The sequence below is a fragment of the Lutjanus erythropterus genome, chromosome 22, assembly GCF_056507025.1.
Source record: "Lutjanus erythropterus isolate fLutEry1 chromosome 22, fLutEry1.hap2, whole genome shotgun sequence".
In the NCBI taxonomy this organism is placed as follows: domain Eukaryota; kingdom Metazoa; phylum Chordata; class Actinopteri; order Lutjaniformes; family Lutjanidae; genus Lutjanus; species Lutjanus erythropterus.
This window is the reverse complement of record NC_139338.1, coordinates 22,748,068-22,774,114: the sequence shown is the minus strand read 5'-3', so window position 1 is coordinate 22,774,114 and position 26,047 is coordinate 22,748,068. Positions and strand designations below refer to the sequence as shown.

Below are 26,047 nucleotides of genomic sequence, written 5' to 3'. Positions count from 1 at the left end.
TGAAAACCACAACCAGGAAATAATTATTTCGAGCAATGAAAAACAAACAAACCTCAGCAACTCCAGAGCACGAGGTGAGTCTTAAAAGTCTTGAGTGAGTGCTGAGAGCGTCCTGTCTGCATCCATGACGTGGCTGGTGGTTAATCGAAGGTTATGTCCATGGCATCATTCCCTGAGAGTGAAGAACTGCGCACCCCGAGCAAAACACACATCAGCACTGGTATTATTTTCTAAATAAAAAAAAAAAAAAAAAGGAAAAAACCTCACTCATCCCATTTGAAGTTCCTCAAACGTTCACTTCTTCTGAATGCATCGACTACTTTGGATCGACCACAGTGGCTCAGAATACTTTTTTTTTTTTTTTGCTAAATGAGAAGTGGCACTAGTTGAAAAAGCTCAGGTGTAGATATGGAAGTTGATGTTTTTCTCAACCTAACCTAGGTTCTATTCGCACAGAGCCCAACACCTCTGGCTAACAGGGAGAAGAGGAAACCAGAACAGACAAGAAGAATCAACACAGGATCTATTTACCTGGGTTCAATGAAGGGAGGAGGAGGGGGGAAAAAAAGAGTCGTAGAAGATCATAAAAGATTTGTAGGTAAATTGCTACTGAACAGATGATCACATGAACTCTAGAACATCCACATTTACAAAAAGTATGTGTTAAAGGAAGAGTTTGGATTATTTGAAGCGGGGTTGTATGAGGTTCTGATCAATAAACTGTGTATGAGCGACAGTACATGGAGGTCGACAAGCCCCCAGTGTGGAGGAGCAGCAGGAGCACCGTGTAGGAAGCTAAGCAATGAGCTGTGGACTGGGTCAGCAACAAAACGTATTATAGTCGTCTAAAAAAAGAAAGACATCAGTTTACACTATACACAGGGTAAGATTTGGATTTTAATAATTCTGCTTATTGATTTTGGTTCTCAATTCCAATTCTTTCAGTAACCTGCATTCTTTATGACACTAATTACCAGGGATACATGCTATCAAAGGAAACACTGAGCTAGGCTAACGTTAGCTAGACAATCGTAGCAATGGTATCCTCAAGTATCTCGGGCTTAACCAAACTCCATTCACAAAATCAGCAATTTTAAGGCTACTTTTCAAATAGAGCAGGTGTTAGCTGTACTTCCATCAGTACTCCTGCTGCCTTTTCAAACTACAGGTGTGCCGACGGCCATCTGCTGTAGGCAATACACTGGCTAACAATAAGTACCTCATACAACCGCACTTCAAATAATCTAAACTGTCCCTTTAAAGATTTAAAACAAAAAAAAAAAAAGAGAAAAACACCCTATAAAGGAAAAAACACCCCAGAATAGCTGAGGTTTTAGGGTCCAAATATAATAAAATCATTATCTCTTTCAATTAATAAATACATCATTCAGAATCCATAAAAATAACACATTAAAAAAAATCAACATCACAGATAAAACGAGAAATAAATTAAGCTGGAGTCATCTGAGCGAATGACTCGTTAATTCCTATTTTAAACACATCCAGAGAGGCAGCACTTTGAGCAACAGAAACACACCGACTCCCCTCCGATCATCAAACAACATAGTGCAGATTTGAGAGTATATTTTTCGCACTAAATTGTGCAAGTCTGTAATGCAGCGATTTTGATTTTTTTTTTTTGTTTTCCCCAAACAGAAGAGTGCACCAAAGTGCTGCCTCCCGCTCTGTCCTCTCCTCAAAGTCATTATTGCTGGTGTGATTGAGATAAAAGGGGGGGGGGGGGTCGGGCTGGAAGGGGACAAGCATGAGTGGAGAAAAAGTACAAACAATAAGCACCATTTTGAAATTTCTGTTCTCCTCCTTTTTAGCACCTCGTTTCCCTCCTCAGGGTCAGAGGAAACAAACAAACAAAAAAAAAGACCCTGCTGGAGAGCTCCGTTTCTCCTCCTCTATCCGTCCTCAGTTCAGTTTTTCACCATGAAGCATAAAAGGTTGTGTGGAGGGAGGGAGGAGAGGTTAGTAAAATGTGATGCAGATGATCTTGGCATCAGAAGCAGTTGATATCTTTGCTGCTCCCCGGCAGAAAAGCGAGCGTTTCTTATTGTTTTAATGTTTGGTAGACCTCCTACATCTCCTCTGTCCCGTTAAAAATGCCCGCAGGAGCTTGAGTCCACCTTTTCCCTGCAGTTTCGTAACATGCTCGTCGTTTGTCTCCGCTTCTCGTGGCTCCTTTTTCTCTGTTTTTTTGTTCTGAGTGTGCTTGTAGTGAAAGTCGTGCACTTGCTTATTTCAAATCCGATACCCTGTCTCCTAAGCATGCACAGTGAGCGTGTTTTTGTTTTTTGTTTTTTTGTTTTTTTTTCAAAACGTGTCAAGGTTCGTTCAGTTACGGTCGTCTTCAGGCAGTGTGTTCATTTTTTTTTTCTTCCTCTCCCATTTCTACAGCACAAAAGTGTCCGGGTAACAAATACACAACTGTTTCTTCTTCTTCTTCTTTTTTTTTTCCTTTTTCCAAGAATACATCCTCACGTTGTCGTTTTGCCTGTTTGAAGAATTCGGAGTGTTACACAAAGACGCGACTGTGTCTGTTGAGTTTCAGGATCTTCCCCAGTCTCTGCTTGGCGGTGGCCATTCCTTTTTTGGGCCTCTTGCCTGTGAAAAAATGAAAAACAAAAACCTTTAGAATTACATGAAGACTGAAGGTTTGGAAAGGGTGAAAAATGCCTGTCAGCACCAGCTGACATATCAAAAGAAACAGTGACGTTAAAAATGTGTTTTCTGCTTATAGAAAACTCTGCATGTTGTGGAGAGAAAAGCAGTAAAAACAATAATCTGATGTCTGAACCTTTCGTGGCCTGATTGCTGATAGGTGGGGGGTTGGGGGCGTGCCTCTTGGAGGGGTGCAGCGGCGGAGACATCGAGGGGTCACAGTACTGGTAGTCCGTCTCTGGGCTGCTGCCGTGGCCCCTGTTGAGAGGGCTGGGCAGCCCCTGATTGTCCCAGGCCTCGCTGCTGTTGCCCTGGCTGTCCATCGGGCTCTTGTCCCCCTGCAGGCGGTGCTGGTGCTGCGCCACCTCCCTCTGGCTCGGGCTGGACCACCAGGGCTCCTGGGACGAGGCTACCTTCTCCGGCTTGGAGGAGCACAGCAGGCCGGCCATAGACAGCATCCCCTGAATGGCCTCTTCTGTGCTGGGTGAGGTAGGACGTTCTCTGCAGGAACCAGACAGGACTCGATTACTCAGTGCACACAAATAACACACGTTTGAGCTTTAAAGGCTGCTGATGAGATCGCACTTCTCACCGTTTGAGTGGTTTGTGTTTGTGCCTGAGTTTCTGGCCAGACTGGTCCAGCTCTATGGTGTGCCCTGAGCCTTTCTGCTGAGACGAGCACCGCTCCTCCTCCTCCTCCTCCTCCTCCTCCTCCTCCTCCTGGGAACTCTCTGAATCCTCGTCAGAAGAGGACGACGACGACGTTGACACTTTATGCTACATTTTAAAATAAGAAAGGACGGATCAGTAACCACAGCGTAACAAGTCAACAGATGTAGAATATCTGTGTTACACAGCACACTGTAGTTTAGCCTGTTGTTCCTGTAATTCTGGGACTTTATATGATGCATGTGAATATATGATAACAGAATATATGATACATTAAATGTTTTACTTACCTGCTGATGTTTCTCTAATTGTGATGTATGTATTTTATGCGTCTGTTATGTATGTTTAAATGCACCCCAATATCATCTAATAAATTCTGTGTATTGTGCTTCTGTGTTGCACGTACCTAACAATGACTATTTTTACATTCAAAAAATATCATCCCACATGTCCTAATTGAAAAATACTACATTTAGCACAAGTCCTACTTTGCAATGTCCACAGGTAATATGCTGGTTACATGACCCATATTAAATTTGTAATATTCCCATATTCAGAATAATCCTGGAAAATAAGCGTGCATGTATATGTAGTCGTTGTAACCTAATCATGTCCTGTAAGCTTTTTCCATTTCCTCTTTTCAAAATTTCTGTGCATTTTTATGAACTATTTCAATTACTTTTTAAGTACGAAATTGATGTCATTCAAATAAATTTGAAGTATGTAAACATTTACAGCCATGTTTACTAAAGTGCACTCGTGGCTCAAACACATGGTGGTTATATATTAACAGCCAATGTACTTCAGTGTAGAAATCAAAGTGTGGACAGTCGATGCTGTTGGTTGTCTCAGTACTGACTCAGGCTCTCAGAATCAGATTTACTGGCCAAGTAACACATACAAGGAATCCAACTCTGGTTTCTCATTACTTTAAAAGTACATACACAATAACAGACATAATGGCTAAATACAAAGACAAGAGAACTGCAGGTAAAGGATGGTAAAGAATAAAAAATGTCTAGGCCTGTAAAGTACACATGTGGGGAAAAAATGTAAACAAAACAACAAAAATAATAGTCTATATATATATATATATATATATATATATATATATAAGTATATTTTTTCCCCTTTCTTTAACATAGTGTGATATAAGAGCCTTTGATTTTACCTCTGTGGGAGAGTCACTGTCTGACTCCACGTCTGACACACTGGAGTGTCCTGAGACTTCTTCCCTGAGTTCAGTCTTCATCCTCTCCAGACCCCCTGAGGAACGCACATGAAAAAAAACACACCGTGAGCTGAAAATGTCGACACATAACACACTTCTTTTCCACTTATTTGCTCGAGTACGGGTTCGATGATGACGGTGACTTACTGAGGAGCGCGGGTTTCTCGACTGTGCTGTGCTGCTCTTGACTGTCGTGCGTCCTCTCCGACTTCACATCCACACAACTCTTTGGTGGGCCAACAGGTGACCGTTCACCCTCCGTCTTCACCGGGCTGCTGCCTGGCCGCCTCATATCTCTGCGCACACAAAGAGACGCGTTTGAGTGGCGGCAGGGCATTATTACAATTTTACAGATGCAACAAGTTAAACTGTTTCCTGAGTGAGAGAAATTTTCAATAAATTTAGTGAAGTGAGCCCACACAACTTGTTGTCCTCTTCAGGTTTTTCTAAATTATTGAGCCGTTTATGAACATTTTAATGCGCCGTTATGCACATAGATTAAACAAGTTTTCCCAAATTTAGGTGGACTGACTTGGTGCGAATGACCGCTGAGACTTAATTAGTTAATAAGAAGCACAAACACTGCTGTGTTAGTGAGCTCTCACCTGATAATCCTGCCGTTGACCAGCATTAGCCGTAGGTGGTTGTCGTCTAAAGACTCTGCAGCAGCAGCCGATGCAGTCGACACTTTGTTGAGCTTCGCGTGAACCTTGGCACAAAACGCCGCGTCCTGAGTGGTACAGACCGTCAGTCAACAAACAGAATCTGTTAAATATTTTAGTCTAAATGTAAACATAACACAAAGTTGTACTTTTTGCAGTTAATAAAAAGCAGATTTTTGCTCCCTGATGCTCACCTCCTCCAGCGGTCCCACCTCCAGCCTCCTCAGCACCTCCCTGGTGTGTCGCTCCAAGATGTCCAGGTTGGAGGGCACTTTGGGGGCTTGTCGCTGCTGCTCCCTCAGCCGCCTGGCGGCCCTTCTCGCCCGTCGGGCCTGACATAGCCTCTCCAGCGTGGAGCGAGTGGCCGGGCAGCCGTTCAATCCAGACGGCGCTCCGCACCCACTTCCCTGAGATTTCACTGGCTTGCTACCACTGACTGGCTCCTCCTTTTGATGCAAAAAGCACATAATGGAATCATTGACAGGTTCACAAGTTCATGAATTACCTGCAAGAAACTGCTACTTAACTCATTTTTTAATCATTTGTTTCTGACAGTAGTTGACAGTTATTCTTAATGCCTGCCACCAGGTCAGAGGCAGATTTTTATTTACATGATTATAATATATTTTGCTTATTATGGTGGAAACACAACCACTTTTGACCTCCAAAAATCAACAGAATATGAGGGTTCCTCGTAGCAGCTTTATTATCACAGCTTAGAGGTCTAACCGCCTCCTATATCTTCTCCTCCTCGTCCTTTCTTACCTCCAGGTAGCGGATTTCCTTAGTCAGCTCTTTAATGAGATGGTTGGGCCTGATATGGTCTGGTACCTCACTGGTGGGCTCAGTCACCTGCAAAGCCACAGCAGACTACATTCAGACAGGAGGAGTGAACAGAAAGAAGCCTGTTGTTGGCCACTGACACACATCCAGCAGATAAGAACAAACAGCGGTGACGTCTCCGGCCGTGTAACAATAACCATCTGGACTGCAGATATTCAGTCAGGAGCAGGAACACAGAGGGATGACCGTGAGAACACTGTGGCCGACTCTCACCTCTCGTTTCAACCAGGTCCTCAGTGCACTGATTAAAGCCTTGACTCCCTCCACTAGGTAGGTTGGCGGTGGACAGTTGTCCTCTCGAAGCTCTGAGAGGGAAAAAGGAAAAAATATCAGAATTAAAACTATAAAAGTCAAAACTATTAAAAATTATCTAAAGGACATGTAAATCATTTTGCACTATAACGTCACAAGCTGATAAATAATTTACAGACTGTACGGAACAGGACAAACCTTCTGAAAGGAACAGTGTTTCCACAGGACAACAAAATTATGCAGATAATCACTCAAAGAGATGCCAGAACAATAAAATTATTGCTCTTGTTTGGAGACTCTCTGCCATCATCACTGATGCCGAGCGCCGCCACACTCACCTTTTAGCATTTCCAAGAGGTTCTTGGCCACATACCAGCAGATGGCCTCAAAGTACGGAAACTTAAAGAGGTCTGGGGTTTTCAGACGACGCTCCATTTCATAACACCTGCAGACCAACAGGTGAACGACGAAAGAGTTTAGCGATGAAGCAACAAACATGACAGAGGGTTTCGTAAACCTTTTCAGGAGTAAAATTCGAGCAGATTTCAAGCACTTTCAAGGTACTTAAATAAAAAATTCTGACTCTGGAAGCCTTTGTCATCACATATAAACCCGATTCCATAAATGCAACTTTCCATTCCTTCATACCCACAGGAATTAATGTATATTCTTACCTTTTACTAGCAGTTTCTAACTTTGTTTTTTGTTTTTCATTATTTAAATCTTGCTGATTTCCAGAGAAACAGATCAACAGAGGACTTCTCTAGCTATAAATCACAAATGTGATGACAAAATCGTTTCATCTCAAACATTTTGAGTCATTTTGTTGAGAAAAAAAAAGGAATATCTTTGGATTGTGGACAAAACAAGACATCTGAGGACGTTATTTTGGACTTTGTGAGACAGTTATCAGCATTTTTCACCATTTTCTAACAAGTTATGAGCCAAACCGTTAACAACTTGATTACTCAAGAAAGTAATCAACAGATTAATCAATAATGAAAATAATCTTTTGCTCCAGCAGTGATCGTGTAGATGAAACACCAGAGGAGTTAGTATTCTGAAACTAACCCAACACATAACGGTGAACGTTAAACTTTCAAGACTTTGCACAAAAACTGATGAGAGCAAACTGGCTTCTAAATTAAATTTTAAAAATATAAATAATGTCTTTCTTGTACTATGTGAGCTGTTTACCTGAGCTGCATGCCAATATTGAGGTTGTGAAGGAAGTTCCCTCCAAACGCCATGCAATCCTGAGAGGTGAGAACAGCATGGATCCAGCCTGCAGGGGGCGCCAGAGCACAGAGGTTTACCCAACTTATCCACAGGTTGACTTGCAACAATAACACACTTAAAGGTAAGACATAAATTGACACCTTAATACAAGGCACTTCAAATAAGTCAGTTGGAGTGAGCTGCATGAATAAATATTTTTAAAGCACAAAAAGGCCTGCGTGTGTGCACAAAAACAAACTTCTCGTCCTCCCACAGTCAGACTTTAAAAAGATAAGGTTGTCTATTAAAACGACGCGTCCCCCCTCAGATAAGCAGCACTCTTTAGACAACATAAAGTGAGAAAAAGCAGAGTGTGGAAGGGGGGGGGGGGGGGGGGTCGGTGTAAGTCTGATAGACAGGCCTGATAATGCACTGCTTGACTGACCTACTGTGCTCTCTGACCCCCACTTAATTCCCACCTCTCCACACCCTCGCTGCCAAAAGCTCTCTTTTACAACACTGCCTCAGCCTGCTGAGAAAGCGCTGTTTGAGGACTGATTGAAGACGTCCAGCAGTTTGACGGGCTGAACTGAGCTTTGTCTGCAGAGAGCGAAGGAACTCGATCGGCTTAAAAAGCCTATTGAGATGCTGACGGATGGGTAATTGCATGACTGGAGGCGTCAGCTTCACTTCAGTGACAGAAAGCATGTCATCTTCAGTTAGTGACATGAAACACAAACATCTTTTTACCCTCTGAACACAACTTCTAATCAACAGCAACAACAGAACTGCTGGTTAAAGTAATGTGAGATTGTAAAGTCGTGTGCAGGGGAGAGCTGTGTTCATCATATTACATAATAGCGCTGTTTTTCTTCATTTTTCCATTGTAATCACGATCATTAAGAACTGTTTGGGTTGTTGCTCAGGAAGAAATTCTCTCTCTGTTATTTTCCTTTGGCAATGACAGAGGACCTTCAGGAGGCCTGTATTTTCCTGGCAGGAGCCATGGGAAGCGTGATTATTTTAACTTTTGAATGCATGTGAAAAGACAAACAAATCCACTCAACAGGTCAGGCGGGTTGGTGCAGAAGAGTCAGTCAGACAACAGCTGAAATGATATAACATTAGTAAAACAGACAGCTGTGTGTCGTACCGTCTTGTTCACAACAGTTAAAAGCTCATATTATGATAATGGCAATATTACAGTGGAGCAGCTGGTTCCAAAAAGTGAAGATACTTCAGTAGAGTGGTGGTGGTTTGATTCACTGCACGGAGAGTATTTGGGGTATAATCTCAGTACTTTTTGTTTTAGAATTTAGATTTAAATTCACAACTAAAGCAAGTGGCCAAACTTACAATTAAAAATAGTTCCATCATCATGGTTGCCATATGCATTAGCTTCCGGCTGGCATGAGCAATTTGGCATCATAGCTATAGGGGTTGAGCGATTGGACAAATATCACTCATCGACGATGAGCTGAATCCATTGCCGGTTGTGTTTCTTTTGGACGATTTTTGGGGTGATATTTGTCATGTTATTTTGCTAATGTAATAGTCTCCAGAGTGACAGCTGCTACTCCACGCCGTGCTCTCAGTGGTGCAGTACACACCCACTGACCCGGACCACGAGTGCACCGAGCTGGGTGAGGAGTGAGAGGAGCCAGCCTGCAGAGTCAGACTCTTTCCACTCTTTTCACACAGTGTGAATTAAGGATTTAATTCAATCAAACCAGAGCTGGTGATTGTTGGAAGAATGGACAGACTAACAAAGACGGTTTTGGTGAGTTTTCCATGTTTTTATGTCAAGTTTGAATGAAGTGTGTTTTACGAGGAGTTAACGAGCCTGTTAAGCTCGTCTTGGTTTGGTGAAAGTGAGGATCTAAAATTCAGAGGATGCACAGCTGTACTTCTCTGTTTAAAAGGGAAACTAAGTGTGACGATGTTTAATTTCTTGGCACTTTGAGAGTTTATTTTGTTTAATGGATGTAGTGAACACAGCGTATATAACAGTGAATCTGCCCAGCTGAGACTTGCGAGGACGGGAGGATGGGCCGACGATGGTTGGTTGGAAAATTTTAACATTTCACCAACCCTAACGGTAGCAATAAGTTAGGCGTCCACTGGTTTTGTTTATTTTATGCAGCTCATTTGCTCTTGCTCTGTTATGAATGTTTACATTTGTTGATTTGATTCAGTTGCGCTGGGTTAAAGTTGAGGCAAAAAGCAGGAATGCTCAAGCATTTCAGATAGTTTAGTTTTGATGCAACATAAATAGGGAGTAAGACTTGCTAAGCATTCATTTCCTCCTACTCCTTTTTGGACATGAATTATTTATTTCTGCAGAAATGTTTACTGTAAATTTGTTACTGTTGTTTCATACTTGTAGATTCTATTTTCTTTTCTTTTAACGTTTGATAATAATTTATGTTATAACTAGGCTTTGAACTTACACACAGCTGGTGCAACGGTGCAGAATAATTTCCTTGGTCTGGAATAAATGAATGAAACTACGGGCATGAAAGCATGAGAGGACCTCTGATGAACTTCACACAAGCATAAACAGAAGCACACACCTGTAGGGATGAGCAGGGTGGTTCCTTGGGGCACGATACACTTGTAACACTTGTCCACTTTGTCCCCAAAGAACACTTCACTCTGATTGGGCGAGGAGCTCCATGCCTCGTATAGTGCAAGGTTGGCGGGAGTTGGCTTAATCAAGTAGAAGATCTTCTCACCCTGCAGAGCAGAACAAGAAGAAAAGAAGGAAGAGAGGTTTGAGCAGCTGTGGTGATGCTGCTGTTTTCAAACACCCACAAACACCTTGAAATTAAGGTCAGCTTCGGTTTGTGGAAGGGCGAGGGTGAGATCATCGGAACGAGCACAGCGGCGCTGCCCCCGAAGCTGCCTGATGAGCAGATGAGATGTGAGAAGCAGGGTGACCTTTCAGCAAGTGGTAGCCAATCAGCCGTGACTGCCTGCCCTAAATACCTCAGTATATACAAACACTGTAAAAACCACAGAGTCTGACAGATGAAAGGTCAGCACGGTCGTAGATAAAACAACAAACAAGGAGCTAAATTAACCTGGAGTGCGTCATCGTCAATGCTCAGCTCTTCTTCCTGCACACACTCACCCAGAGAACATGGTACCAGACCGAGGTGCCCCCGAAGTCTATGTGGAAATCTGTGTAGCTGTCCTTGACTCCCATAAGGCAGTACTTCTGGACAAAGGGCTTGGGGAAGAAGGAGTCGTCCGGCCAGTAGTTCTCCACCCAGGACATCTTCTGAGCCACGTCAGGAACCTCCACCAACTCTGACATCCTTTAAAGGTGGTGGGAGGGACGCAAAGAAAGAAGGTTAGAACAGGGTTGTCTTACTGTCTGCAACCAGCACTGTTCACAGTGGACAGACACACACCAAAACTGATCTGAACTTACTGCACTATCACTGTATAGTGACTGTGCAATATCAATGTTCACTTGGCTTAAATCTCATTTGAATAAATATTTTGTCTTAATTTTTATACTGTTACAATCTTTTATATTTCCTCATGCATATTTTTCCTACTTTTATATTGCATGTTTACTTATTTACTGTTTTATATTGATGCTTATTTCCAGTTTGCTAGAAAGAAAGAAAGGATATTCAGAAAGGAATATCTTGTCTTAATATTTCAAAACCAAACGAAAGAAAGAAGATCTTAAATTCAATCTGTCCAAGCATGTTTGAGCAAGAAGACTGGGGGTCCGTTGCCTTATGTAAATCTATTGCGGGGTCCTTGACATTAAAAGGTTTGGCGCTAATCGAACTGTACATGCTGATCGAGGCACGGAGGAGGAAGTCCTGGCCTGGGCTACACCAGAAGCCCCAAAGCGCCGGCTGTCTCCAGCAGAACCTAAATCATCATCAGAACATAGCCGATAGTTTCCAAGCTTGCAGTCGGCAGATAATTGAAAATTCAGGGACAGGAAATTATGTCTCACTGAAAAGTAGCATAACAATGCAATTAAGTTTGTACTTACTACTAAGTTTGTAATGGTCAACAATTACTACAACTCCTGATAATACACAGAGGAACTGATATGAAACTTTAACAAAATAAAAGCACTCAAGCTCCACTTGATACAATTAAAAGCTTCATTAAAACTGCCGACTTAACTTACAGTGTTACAGCCATATCTGTCACACAGCCAATGATGGTTTATGTAAGCGTTTTGAGTGACACCACTGACTTGTGCTGCAAATGTTAATTAGAGATCTGTGCTTGCTGAAGCTCTTCTTTGAGCCAGCAGAGAGAACAGACGGGAGCAGAGCTTACTTGGTGTCAGAGAACTCCAGGCTGATGAGGTTGAGAACTTTGGGTCGATGCGGCTTCGTGAAATACTTGATGAACTCGCTGAGCTTCATCTTGCTGTCCGCCTGCCGCGCCACATCTATCACATCGATGACTTTATCACCACCTGGAGAGAGAAGAGAACCCTTTAGATTATGTAACATCAGATGGAGAACTTCTGCACACTCATAGACATGAAGGGGCCAACTAGAACCATAAAGGATTCTTCATCTTATCCTCATAGGAGAACCCCTTTTTGGTTCCTGTTAAAATCTTTTATAAAGGTTCCACCTGGAATCCCTTCAGAGTTCTACCAAGAACTCAACATAAAGGGTTATACACAGAACTATCTGAAATGTTCCACCTACAACCCCATATGAGAGGTTCTCCAGAGTTCCACCCAGAACCCTCTCTGGTGGTTCTATCCAGAGTCTTTCCATCTTCGAAGGGTGCCAACAAGAACCCACCCAGGGAATTGTACCAAAAACCATTTTACATTCCAAGGATTTTATCTAGAACACATACAGGGGTTCTACTGAGAACACCTTGGGGTTTCTACCAAGACCCTTTTTATATTTCAGCGCTTTTATCAAGAACCCACCAAGCTTCTAATGAGAACGTGCCTATATTACAAGTATTTATCAAGAACACACAAAGGGGGCTCTACCGAGAGCCTTTTTTATTCCAACGATTTTATCTAGAACCTACTAAGGGGCTTATAGAAAAAAAGGGTTTTAACCTAGAACCCATGAAGGGGGTTCTACCGGAAATGTTTTTATATTCCAAGTGTTTTACTGAGAACCTTGTTATATTCCACAAGTTTTATCCGAGACACACTCGAGTTTTACTGAGAGCCTTATTATATTCCAAGGGTTTATCGAGAACACACTAAAAGGGTTCTAGCAAGAACTCTTTTTTTATTGTGGTACGAATAACACCTGACAAACCCTTGAAGAACGACTTCTTCAAGGGTTTCAACAATCCTTGAAGAACTCTTTCCTCTAAAAAGGGTTGTTTGGATGACAAACCATTTCCTCAAAAATGAAAAAGGGTAGAACCTCAGCCCTTCAGGAAGAACCCCTCTGGAACCCTTCTTTTTTAAGTGTGCAGTCAGTGAGTCTTGAACGAGAAATATCTTCTTAACTTTTTAATTGGCTGCTGAGTGGGCGCAGGGGTTCAGTGGGGTCAGTGGCCTGCTGGCATCTCCATGTGCTTTTAGAGATCAAGCCCTGAGGGAAACTGGCACCAATATGGCAGCGTGGGGAGGGGTTGTACAGCGGGGGCAAGCGAGACAATCTGTCAATCTGTCCAGACCACCAGTCCCTGAGGAGGGGGGGGGTGGAGTGGGTGGAGGTGAGAGAGGGCTGCTGCATTTAACGCCCATGAGTGCGTGGGAGACCTCAAACACCGAGGCAACTACGTGTATAGATGTGAGAAAGAGAGCGTACACAGGCCTGCTGTGGTGCATTTACACGTCTGAGACAGAAAACAGATGCTTAAAAAGAAAAAGCAGCAGAGAATACGCAGCAAACAGTTGGGACGCTGCAAATCACACTCGGGTGACACATGGGGCCGGAAGTAGGGCTGGGGTGGAGTGTATGTGTGTGTGTGTGTGTGTGTAGCAAGACAGCTGGTTGTTGTATTTTCCCCACACCCCTCCCACTCACCTTTTTTATTACCCCTTTGCGTGTTCTCCCTCTCTTCCCCTCACACACACAAACATGCACTTGCACTCACAAACACCTCTGAAGGCCCAGCTGGCCAGCGTCTGATGACAGAGAACAGCTGGACTGAAGGCAGTCGGTCACACACAGAGAGAGAGAGAGAGAGAGAGAGAGAGAGACAAAGCTGCCTGGAAACCACACAAGCTCAAACAGCCAACAGCAAGAGAGAAACCTTTATATAACATCCAAAAATTCACAGCACTGAGCCAGCTCGAGAGGCACTTGAGCTACCTGAAGTCCCGCTGTAACCATGATAATAAATTACAACACCCAGTAAAGTTAGAGGTCATTAATTAAGGTAATTGCTGCAAATATGTCTTAGTCAACGTGCTTGAACCAGAATCTCTCCTCTTATTGCACTGACTTAAATCAGTTTAAAGGGTCAGTTTGGATTATTTGACATGGCGTTATATGTGGTGCTTATAGGCAGTCAGTGCAACCAGTTTGGAGAAGTCGCAGGAGCACCAGTATGGAAGCTAAGAAATGTACTGATGTAGACAGGATCGGCAGGAAAAGGTATTTTAGCCTCCTAAAAAATCACCTAATCAACATCAGTTTAAGTGCGTGCAATATTTGGAGAATTTTCACCACTTTTCTTTGCAGTCATGCTGCTATTTCTGACAGGAAACCACCGTTATAAGTCAAACATTGCTCTCTTGAAACCAACCAAACTCCATGAGCAAACTCTAATTTTATCTCTCAGAACACAGGAGCTGGTGGGCTACCACTGCATCGATCTGTTAGTTTGTTTAGAACCGGCAGAACAGTAGCAGTGTTCTGCAAGGTAAAATTACTAATTTTGCCAGTGGAGTTTGGTTGGTTTAGAGAGAGCGATACTTGGCTCATATAACAGTATTTCGAGGGGTGCAGTGGATCACAGTTGGCCTGTGGTGTGTGATCCATGTACAAAACATAAACTTCATAGAGTGAATTACAGTTTTACTTTTTAAAGTAATAGCTCCTTCGATCTCAGATGCAGAGTAAAAAGATGAGACGGTGAAAAGATGAGACAGATGTGTGCAGTGTTTTACTCTGAAGCACTGTGCCGTGGGATACAGACTCTTAAAAAAAAAAAGGCAGAGCGGCTGATTTGAAAGCTGCCACTTTCACCTCCATCCCAGCCACGATTTTGGGCATTTTCAGCAGTTAAAGGGAGAAACTGGATGTGCTTGTCACAGAAATAGATCATAAGATCGTGAGGTTGATTGTAACTTCAACGATGTCTGCTGCTGCTTTCCCTCTGACACACAGACGTCGCTCACAAGAGCTGCCTCTCTACTTCAAACCAAATCAAGTCTAATTTTAGTCAAAAGGTGTCTACATAAAGCCACAGTTCAATGTCTCTGCATTTACAGAACCTCCACTGAACATTCATCAATGCTTTCCCACCGGACCCAATCATTGGCCACACACTAAGTTGGCTACACAACTGCTTGTTCTCTAGTGAGTCACAGAAGACATCAGCGTTCACTCCTGTTGTCCCATTGTCTCCTGACTGTTAGAACTGTAACCTGACACTCGGTCCCCGGTCACAACACCTGTGCCTTGGCTTAATGCTCAATAGGGCATGGGAGAGGGAGATAAAGTGAGGGAGGGAGTGTGTAATCTGAACTTAATGATAAAAACAGCGGTGGGCTTGGTAATGGGCCTGTAATAGGAGCTGGGAAGTGGCAGGCCATTTCAATAAGGAAGCGTAGTGGTCATAGAGAGGCTAGTGAAAGCTTAGACGTCACTCATTTAGAGCTCATTCAGCCATCGCCTGATGCCTGATAAGTGGGTTAAAACCCCATGAACCTGGAAACCTGTTCATATTGACACACAGATGGCGCCTGCTCAGCGATGGCCACTTAGCTGGCTGGTGTTGGGTGGTTTCATTAGCTTTTAAAGCAGACTGAGGCTACTGTGCATTCCAATCACACACAGGCCACATCCTTCCCAAAGGATAAACACTAATGTGTTACTGTGAATCTGATACAGCTGACGGCAACTGTTTCACACCGCAGAATAAAGCCCACTGATTATTAAGTGTCCTTACCCACATACTGCTCCACGTCTTTGACGGAGAAAGAAGGGTCCGGTAGTTTGAGTCCCAGTCCCTCCATCTCTGTGACCTGGATGGGGTAGTTGAAGCCGTGTCTCTCCAGGTAACGGGTTGTCACCTGCTCGCCCTTCATCCGCATCAGAATCTCCTCGCCACTGAAACAAGATCATAACAAATTCAGTTAACTTGAGCTGTTGATATTTTAGAAACAGAGTCATTATCCCTTACATATTTTACAAAAAGAGATGTTTTAAAGTGCAAACGGACAGATTTTCAACTTTCCCCTCCAAGCGGTACCATTGTTTGTGCTGCTGTTGTAACAACAACTGGATTGGTTTCTGTTTTCCTAAGAGCCTACCTCTGTGAAGAACTGATCAAGAACACTTTTGAAATAAAAAGAAACATTTTTGCCAGAAGTACAGAGGTGAATAGAAATTATTAAAACATTACTGCTTCACACAAACACGTCACTACAGCAGGGGTTGGTGTCCAGGTGGAGTAACAGTTAGGGCTTTTTTAACAGCTTGGACTGTTGGATGTTGATGGAGACAGTTGACAGCGAGTTGAAGAGCAACTCAAGTGACCCTTCCTTTAGTTCCTTCTCTAATCAGCAACAGTCCAATCACAGTGACGGCTTTTAACCGTAACTAGGCATCACAGGCCTGTCAAGCTTTGTATTTCTTCTTTATCTGCTCTGCAAATGTTAGAATATCCAGTTAACTAGCTTACTACCTGCAGCCAGACTTGTGATAGACGTCACTGTCTTTACCAACTTGTGGATTATTCCTTGGGTTTACATTGGGATGTAGTATGTGGGGGGTCTGAGAAAGAGGATGTGAACTGCTTCAGAATCAAACTGGGCTGACGATGACGCATCTCTCTTTGGCTTGCTCTCTTTTTCTAAGCTGGTTTAGCTTAACTCTTATCCCGGCTTTCTCCCTGAGACGATCGCAGTCTGGTTGGGTGACGGTCACAAGGTCTGCTGCACTTCATCTAATCCCTGCACTTCTTTTAACACATTAATGATTGTATTTCTGTCATATATCATATGTGTGTCATCTTTCACAGTCTGACCAATGTTTTCTGGGATGTAAGCTAACTTTTGCTCCGTGATTTAGCATTAATTACAAAATAAAAACCTGTGACACTAGAATCTACAGTAGAGCAGCATCATGTATAAAACCAGCTTCATGATGAACTCTTTCTCCGCTTAAACAGGTATGAGCGGAGCTTGACACTTCCTGTTTGAGTTGACACGTGAGGTAGTTTATACATGTGCATATGTTCAAACTGATATCTACCTGGCAAAGGTCCTGTTCTGGAGCTCCTTGATAAATACTGGGGTGCCAGCCTGCACCGGCTTTGTTCCATCGTCTGGCTCCGTGTAGTCGTGCCTGTGCCAGTTGTTGCGCTTTTTCACTGTGACAAACAGAGACATGAGAGGTTCACAGAGCTGCTTCGTTCTAATTTTATCATGTCCCTGTTGAAGCTCCCAAAAGTGGTGAATTATGCACATTGCCACCACTTTTCCTAAGGACATTAATTCACTACTCAACCCCTGTGGTAAGAGATGGAGGGGCTTGTCCAATCAAAGTGGAGGGCTTATAACACCATTCAATTAGCTGGTTAATGTCTGCCCTCCGGGCTCCCCGAGCTTGACCCCTCCCCCCTTAAAAAATCAGACTTGAGTAACACTGCAGAGAGTGACCCTTTTCCCTTGGGACTGGTCCAACATACAGAGACAGAGATGGGAGGGGAAAAACTCCATGGAATGAGGGGGAGACATATAAATGTGAGGCAGGGAGTCAGAGGATGTTTGATGAATGAGATACATGTGAGGATTGAGGGAGGGAGTGAGGGAGACAGAGAGAGAGATGACAAATATCAATACTCACTCAGGGAGGGTCCTTGTAGGACATCACAGTTGGGACAGTGGTAAACATCGATGTCCACAGCATGATGCTCTTCTACCTGCACACAGCTGGAGGAGGAGAGAAGATACAGTTAGAAAAAGGTCACGCTTTGTCCAACATGATTCAGGATCTGTACTACATGCCAACTTCATGCGAGACATTGTTTAAGAGTTGGGCTGCGACATTATTTCCATTATTGACTAATCCAACAATTACTTTATAATCATTTGATGTATAAAACGGCAAAAAAGCAAAAACTCCTTCACAGATTCTCAGGGGTGATGCTTTGAAATATCTTGCTTTGCTTTTACCAACAGACCAACACACAAACAAACAAGGGAGTTTTTTGGAGGAGTTTTGCCTCCTGACTGAGTCAATATGAAACAATCATTAAAACAACTGCAAGACAAATAACTTCATTTTTAAGCAAAGACAGATGACACAAGCGTAGCCACTTGTGCAGAGTTGTCTTCATTTTGTGCAAAAGGCAAAAGCAATTTGGTTCTTCCTGACTTTTTTATTTCTTTATCTAAAACAATCCATTCAGTCAGATAGATATTTATTATGACAGTAATGCAATTACAGTTCTGGACAGTTTCAAGCACTTTATCCAACACTCAGGCACTTTTCAAACCTTAAAAACATCCCATTAAGATTCAAGTGTTTTCAAAGATTTCCAGCCCCTGTTTGGAAGGGTGTAAAAGTAGTTCCAACTGCAGCAGTGTTGACAAAATGTGTGGGCAACGTTGAGTTCTTTGTCTGACCTGGACATGTTGAAACAGTTCAATCACACCCAAGCTAATGTCAAACTTGTGTCAACCGCTGTGCGTGTTACCACAGGAGATGTCAGGGGTTACAGTTTTGAGGTAAACAAACACTGAAACAGCAAAGTACAGTTTGGTTCAGGACAGTGACCTTTGCTCTGATCCATTTTTCAAAACAAATATAAAGTTTTTTTGGACAGGGGCAGGAAACAAGAACTAGCATGCCTCTAGTTAATGCTGCATTCACAAATATTGTTCAGACAAGGGGCTTCTTAAAAGTGTGCCTTGAGAAAAGTCCATGCATGCTGTGGGATTTTGTGACAACCATACATTATTGTACTCTGTGCACACTCATTTCTATACCCTAAAAATCTTTTACAAACCTTCAGATTTTTTTGATTTTATGACCTGTTTTAAAAGGGTGCGTTGCTGAGTTGACTTAATTTGATTAAGTTGCAAATTAATTCTTTATTTTTTGATAAATATTGTGAGTAATATAGTGGCTTGTCAACTTGTATTTGGCATTAGTAAGTAAAAATAAACATTTACAAAGAGATAAGAGTCAAAGAGGCTATCTTGCACAGATATGAACACAGGTGTGCCTTGATACTTTGGCTTGCCTTGCCCTAAACCACTGGTTGGCATATATTTGAGCAACCAAGTCAGTATAATTGTTCACATCCACCTCCAATTTGTAAGTCAGAGCTGAAGATAACAGCCTAATAAAGTGGTGTCAAAATGGCTGAAAAGCCACCCCACATCCAAGTAAAATATAATATTTACATTAATAAAAATCAGTTAGTGAGTTAAAAGGAGCTATACAATATTTGTTTGCATGTGGGCTTTACTTGTTCATAAACTACTTCAGATATGCTACACAGCAAAAATTACTTATGTTAACCATTTTAATTATATAATTACAAGGTTAGGAGTGCAGGTAACCATCTTGGAAAAGGCGTAATTACTCCCAAGCTGGAATCACGGGACATATTCCAATTCTTCCCATTCTTCCATCTTTATGTGAATGCATCAACTGTTTATACAGACAGTGAGGTTTGCTGAGGTCTTGCTTTTTTTTCCCCCATCATGGATCTGCAACAGTGCTAATGCTACCCCCGACTGTCCTGCCACAGCCGAACCACAGGCACCAACACACATGCATTCCTCGGTTGCATACCAGAGCCCCATTCCAGAGCAGCATGGGTTGAACAGCAACCGAGTTGCCATTCAGCCTGAATGGACACCAATGGCTATTTAGAGTTAGAAAAACTGTGAGCTGCATGCTTGTGTGACTGAAGCATGTGCACACATCATTTTTATGGTTAAGTGATGGGCAGTAAGCAGTTCAGAGAGGTCACACACAAAAGGACCATATGAACTTTTCGGCCATCCTTGTGCTCATCATTTTAAAGTTATTTTTGCGATTTAAAGACAACAAATGTGTTTAGTGAGATCATGTGTGTCCCCACTTGACCTGGAAATAATCATCTGGCTGTACTTTTAGATGTCTGTTTCCAATTCTCTTTCTTGAATCTGAGGCCATGTCTTTACTGTGCTTACATGCTTTTTGTCTACATCCACGCACAAACATCATCATCATAAAAACTTGGCTGTTGGACAAGACGTAGTTTGGAAAATCTGATTTAAAGCCAGGTAAGAGTAGGGATGAACTTTCTGCTAGTATGCAAACAAACACAAAATGTACCAATCTGACTTTTCTCATGACCAAGGCCAGTGTAATTATTTCACTTCCATTGCTTGTTTAGAAATTCGGCTAATTAAGAAACATGCTGCTAAGCACCATTAGCACTGTGATGGCTGACCCTAAGGAAGAATTTACACTATGCAATAATCCATGACAAAACTGCAAGCACACCAACAAAACTCACAATTTGCCATCTTCAAACCTCAATAAACACTTCTCTTCTTCCCTTGGGCTCTAATGTCTGGCTTCAGTATGACAGATAACACAGTGACACGGGGTACAAACAATGGTTTTGTTGCTCTGTTTTAAAAGGCAGACGCCTGCAGGCGGGATGGAGCTAGTGGCAGCCTGCTATCAGCTTTGATCTACAAGAAATTGCAGGAAACTGTAAAGGAAATAAAGCTGAGGGCCATTAACTCATCAGGAAGCAGTGAGCTTGTGTGAATGCTGGCTCCAATCACCCCGGTGCACTAACAGGATATCAACAGTAGCTCCCTCTCCCCTGTTTACCACATAAACACAACCTTGTGCTATTATTGCCGCTCTGCAAACATTCACTTGTTGAAAACCACATTAGTGAAGCAGGCAACCAGTATGCAACTGTCAGGGTGTCCTCAAAGCTGGGTCAAAGAATCAAACTATCACCCCGAATGACTTCTTAAACAAATTAATTACCAATGTTGCTCAGTTACAGATGGAATATTTCAATTTAAATATTTGATTTGCTACTAAAAAGGGACAGTTAATCCAGAATCTAAAATACATATTTTTCCTCAAAGCTGTAAGGCCATTCATCAATCTAGATAATTTTGGTGTGAGTTGCTGGCTTTTGTCTGCCTTTACTCCAATATCCCATCTATGCATTTTTGTTAATGGGGAGCTCAAAGCACCAAAAAATACAAAAAAAACCAAACAAACAGCAATATCTCTTTCCAACACCATCCGCCAACCATATCACCACACAGAAGGTAGCGTGCAACTACAATGCAGGATGTAAGCATTAATGCCGTCCTCAGCTGACCTGTAACCATTGGTACATGAGTAGATGCATGCTTTCTTCTGCACAGTGATACAACTGGTTGTTGCAGTTTGGTAGGATGAAAATAGTTCCTTTATGTTTTTACAGCTCTGCGGTGGATATCTTTAAACCTCTGCAACTCACACAAAAACAATCTGTGGATAAATAGCTCTATGGATAAGAGGAAAAGGGTTGTTTATGTCAGATATCTTTTTTTTGCAAGTTACTTTTTGCTTCCAAGATCCACAGGAAAAAAACAGTAGGAAATAGCAAAAAAAAAAAAAAAAAAAGCTGGAAAAAAAATACCCCTGCCGCTGCACGTGAGCAAGCGGATGACCAACAATAACACTGTGCAGTGCTTGGCTGTTGTATTAAGCCGAGCTCATGTATCAGGAATTTTGGTTCAAACATGTGGCTGTTCGCTGGGGGAAAGCATGAGTCACACACAGCCTCTGCCGTCGGGTTCACTGAGATGTGCGAGGGCAGCGCGTGCACAGCCGAGGTGACTTTGTTGTCCTCATCTCACTTGGTACTCTCCTTTTATGTAATACCGCAGTGGGAAATCAGGGCACTGTGCCACATACGCCAGCCTGACTCAGCTTATGTGTCACCTGTAATGATTAACAAGGCACCCGGGCCTGTGAAACTGAGCGGACCCGAGATAGAGAATGTAAAAGGGGTGGGAGGAAACTCAGCTGAAAGGGAAAGAGGGCCAAGTATTTCTTCCAGCCTTGCTCAGACTTGATGATGTGTTGCATCATCGTAAAGCTGGTGAGTGTGCAAAGAGCTCTTGAACCAATGAGAACCTCATTTCATTTGCTTGAAGAGCAAGTAGTGCAAGGATCAGAGTGCAGAGAAGTGAACTGACGTCATCTTAATGCTTAAAGAGATAGTTTGTTTTTTTCTTAAGTGGGGTTGTATGATGCACTTAGCCATAGTCAGTGCATTACCTACAGTAGATGGTGGTCAGCAGCAGGAGTACCTGTAGGAAGCTAAGCAATGAACTGCAGTGGACAGGGTCAACAGAAAAATGTATTTTAACATATTTTTAACTACTGTTGATGGCTGACAGGCATCGACCACTGAGCCCTCTCCCATCATAACATCCTGATATAAAAGCCTTCTGTACTTGTGGTAGTTTGTCCCCTCAGAGTTGCCCTAAGGTAGTTTTTGTTCCATTTTGACATGTTGGGGAAAAAAATAAAAAGAAACAATTGCTGCTAGTCATTGCACTAATATTACATCTCCACATCCCGTTTATTATTTTGCTCAGTTCTGTTACATTGGTAGTAGCTGCGTTTCTTTTCTGCACGTCCTTCAATCATGCTGTTGTTATTTGCACTATTGTTTTCCTACCTTAACTTCTTCAGTATTGCTAGCCCGTCAATTTTGTTTTAAGCTTCAGGCTGAACGCAACTAAGTTACAGATATGTGGTGCAGAGACGAAGAAGACCCTTGTTAACCTGGGACGGGGATGTATGTTGGACACTCGCCCGCCAGGGATGTGAGGGTTGATTTGCCAGAGGTTTCTTGGCTGAGTGAGATAGATGGTGGTTGCTGTCAGAACAATAGTAGGAAGCGGCAGTGACAACATTGTTAAGCTGGTGAATAAATCTGCATTTCTGTCTGGGACAGCACCCCCTCCCCAAAAAACATCATCATCATCATCATCATCATCATCCATCTGTGGTGTTTCATTGTGGACTAGGGCTGCACAATTAATCGCAATAAAATTGTAAGATGGTCAATTGCAGTCTTCAAATCACAGAGCCCGGTTGTTGGTCTACCGCTGCCTTGATTGTTCAGTTTGTGTGTGGAATTTTGTCATAGTGTTTTTAAAATGTTAGTTCTGATTTATAGAAGTCACCAATAACACAAACAAACTACCAGACCTAGGAAGCGGTAGACCAGCAGCTGCCATGTTCGGTGAGGTAAAATCACTGATTTCACCCATGGAGTTTAAGAACGATATTTGGTTTATATAACAGTGGTTTTCTATCATTAAAGGGCGTCTGATGGCAAAATAAAGCAGTGAAAATATTCTACATATAGCAGACAATTTAACTTATTGTTTTAGTTGAAATAGCTTGTTGCTGACCCTGGCCACAGCAGGACATTGTTTTGCGTCCATACTCCTTCTCCTCTCTGCTTCTCCAAACTGGGGCCATGCTAACCAGCATCTACTATAGTAATACACTAACTATGGAGAAGGTCCTCATATAACCCCACTTCAAATAATCTGAACTCTCTCTTTAATAACCATCCCTTTAACAAAACATTGTTATCATATTTTGTGGGACAACAACAGAGCGTATTGTGATAGACGGGTGACAGAGAGTCCAGTCAATATGTCTCACAGAGATAAAAAACAAAACCTCGCTTTAGTCACACTGGAGGGTTATTCTGTGACGCCAATGCAGCAGATTACCAAGCAAAACATCCTTTCCTGAATGAGAGGAGATGTGTGTACTTGGCTAAACCCTTACTGCCATCAACAGCCCCTCTCCCTACACTTCCTCTCATCAAGGGCCTCCTTCCTGTGTGACTGAGAGGGCTTATTCATTAGTCCATGCACTGTGAGGGGTTCATTGTCCTCCATGATCGGTGCAGAAACACAAAGGCTGGAGGCGGGCATCACCATTATTTTAAGCTCCAAATAACGGCTCTGCATGGGGCGGCGACACGCCTACATTAGGGAACTGGCAGATCCCTAATGGATGGGTGGTAAGAGATAGAGATAGAGAGGAGATGAGGGCAGTTAAACACACCTGGCTATCTTTATCTGCCCCAGAGGAGCACCTGACTCCTAATGCACTCAGCCAGAGCTTACATAAACAGAGCAGGACTTGGACAGCGGTAAGTGCCACTGAGCCCTGACAGATGGATAGGGATCTGTCATTTTGGCCTTACTGGTTAAATCATTTTAGCTAGCTATGTGTAAAAGTGACTTAACATCCCTACAGTGGTTACAGCTTGAAGGAGACCACGGGCTTCTCTGTAGTCGGCTGGTAAACAACAAAAGAAGATCACTTTGTTGTTTACGGGGCGCTGCGGGAGCCCCGGGGAGTTTTAACAACTTAATTGTTTTTGGTGCAGGTTGAGCTGCCTCAAGGCTCCAAGCACTGAGGCTCTGCTTTCACACATGTCTTCAACATGCTTGTCTTAAGGCCCCCAGTGCCCCCGTAAAACCTACAAAGCCATCAGTCCTGTGAGTGTCTGCTGCTGAAAAACATCAGCCAACAAACTTGGACTGAACTCAGCTGAAGACTTGCAGATGCAATCCTCTTTCTAAGCTTGTCAATAAGCACATTTAATAAATCGAATTACACTGAGCTTATTGTTCTGAACATATGACTGAGATTTTTTTTTCTTCAAAACCTTCAAACGACAGTGATACTGAGCACCAAGTGTACAGTAGAGTTTTGACAGGCAATATGGCCGTTAATTTTCCAGAATACCAGCCATATAGAGCACCTAGGAGACATTTATTTCAATAGTCTACATCGGTCAACTATAACTGACCAGACAATCAAAGGCTAGACTGACTATATGAATAGTTTCATCATGTTGATAATATGACACGGCGGTCAAACCACATGAGCGCGCTCTGGGACTGAGAGTCTGCATCACAGTTTTCTTGACCGTTACTCCACCATCTCTTTATGTACTTAGAAGAATTATGCAAACTGCAAATATTCTATTTCCTCACTTGGAGAAAAAACAGTGGCACAGCACTATTCGGGTGTGCTCCTGCAGCACTACACCTTTGATGTCAAGTTAATTTCATTCTCCTTCCTCATCCAGACACACGGGTGATTTGATCATATTTTAGGGATGAACGATTCTGGAGAAATATCTAATTGCCATTTAGTTAGACTGACATCATTATTCTCATTTTCATTGAAAAACAAGACGATGGTGTTGTTTTTTTCAAAGATGTTCTCTGAAGTCTAGCGAAATACGTGTTGGCTAGTACACCTCTGCAGCACTACGATATTTAGTTTAAAATGGTATTTTGACACACATTTCACCTTGAGCAAATATTGTGCATCCTGTGATATGAAAAGTGCAGCAGACCATAATGTAATTTCAATAAAATTTTGTTTAATTGTTCTGCCCTACCACATAAAACAAAACAAAGGGTTAAATGCTAATATACATTGTAAATTCTGCATGATCCTTTCAGTATTGTGGATAGCGTCACTTGGCCAGATGTGCTAATTAATGTAATTCTTGCAAGTCACTGTTTAATTCAACTAGCATGCTGCAAACTTCAATATTAAATATTATACATTAAGAGGTTTTTTTTAAATGTGCTGCAAAAAGCTGACAGAGATATCTAAATCTACTCCCAAATTAAGTCAAATACTATTAACAGAGTGACAATTCTGAAACAAGTTTTCAATTTTATGGCAGAAGTGCTTGGCTGTATCTTAAATATCATAATTCAGTCTGGCTGGTAATCAATACATGAGGCTGTTGACCCGTAATCAACATTGATCAAGCTGAAAGTAATGCAGTTTCCCTGCCCTCAAGAGACAGTCTTGCTAATGAATGTAAACACAGCTGTAAACAGGAGCTATGAGTTCGCTCTTTATTTTGGCCAATTAACTGAACAAACATCTAAACAGACGATTTGAAACGTCTCTTTCATGGACAACAGTGGAAAAAAAGAGTAATCTTTCCAGCCGTCCATCCATCTACTTAGCGTAAACACTAAAAAGGTACTCTGTAGAGGCTATCCATCTCTCTTTAGTGTGCTCACACTCCGTGCGACAGTGACGGATCGTGCATTGAACTTGGCTAGCTGGAGCGCCCATCAATCATTCCCTCCGTCACCATTGAGCCCTGCTGGTCTATCATCACCCCCACACACCGTCCATACCTAAAATCAGACAACGGGCCTGACCAGAGTGCCTGACACCTACGCCAGGGTAAACCCTGTGATCTCACTTGACCCACTGAGGATTTCCAGCATGCCAACATCCACACTGTTGACGTAAAT

General features: G+C 42.5%; 1 protein-coding gene across 1 annotated transcript in view; it reads right to left on the bottom strand.

Annotated features, from left to right (window-relative positions):
• Positions 1–506: 506 nt before the first annotated feature.
• The window catches only part of kdm7aa (lysine (K)-specific demethylase 7Aa), a 29,173-nt gene continuing 3,632 nt past the window's right edge, over positions 507–26,047 (bottom strand). The window contains exons 2-18 of the mRNA XM_084710845.1: positions 17,538–17,623; positions 16,944–17,061; positions 15,637–15,797; positions 11,863–12,004; positions 10,679–10,865; positions 10,119–10,281; positions 7,525–7,612; positions 6,666–6,772; positions 6,289–6,380; positions 5,998–6,084; positions 5,427–5,678; positions 5,176–5,300; positions 4,718–4,866; positions 4,511–4,605; positions 3,263–3,447; positions 2,807–3,171; positions 507–2,613 (exon numbers count right to left, since the gene is read on the bottom strand). Coding sequence (XP_084566971.1) covers positions 2,525–2,613; positions 2,807–3,171; positions 3,263–3,447; positions 4,511–4,605; positions 4,718–4,866; positions 5,176–5,300; positions 5,427–5,678; positions 5,998–6,084; positions 6,289–6,380; positions 6,666–6,772; positions 7,525–7,612; positions 10,119–10,281; positions 10,679–10,865; positions 11,863–12,004; positions 15,637–15,797; positions 16,944–17,061; positions 17,538–17,623 — 2,491 coding nt within the window. The 3' untranslated portion in view covers positions 507–2,524. The remainder of the gene's footprint in view (positions 2,614–2,806; positions 3,172–3,262; positions 3,448–4,510; positions 4,606–4,717; positions 4,867–5,175; positions 5,301–5,426; positions 5,679–5,997; positions 6,085–6,288; positions 6,381–6,665; positions 6,773–7,524; positions 7,613–10,118; positions 10,282–10,678; positions 10,866–11,862; positions 12,005–15,636; positions 15,798–16,943; positions 17,062–17,537; positions 17,624–26,047) is intronic.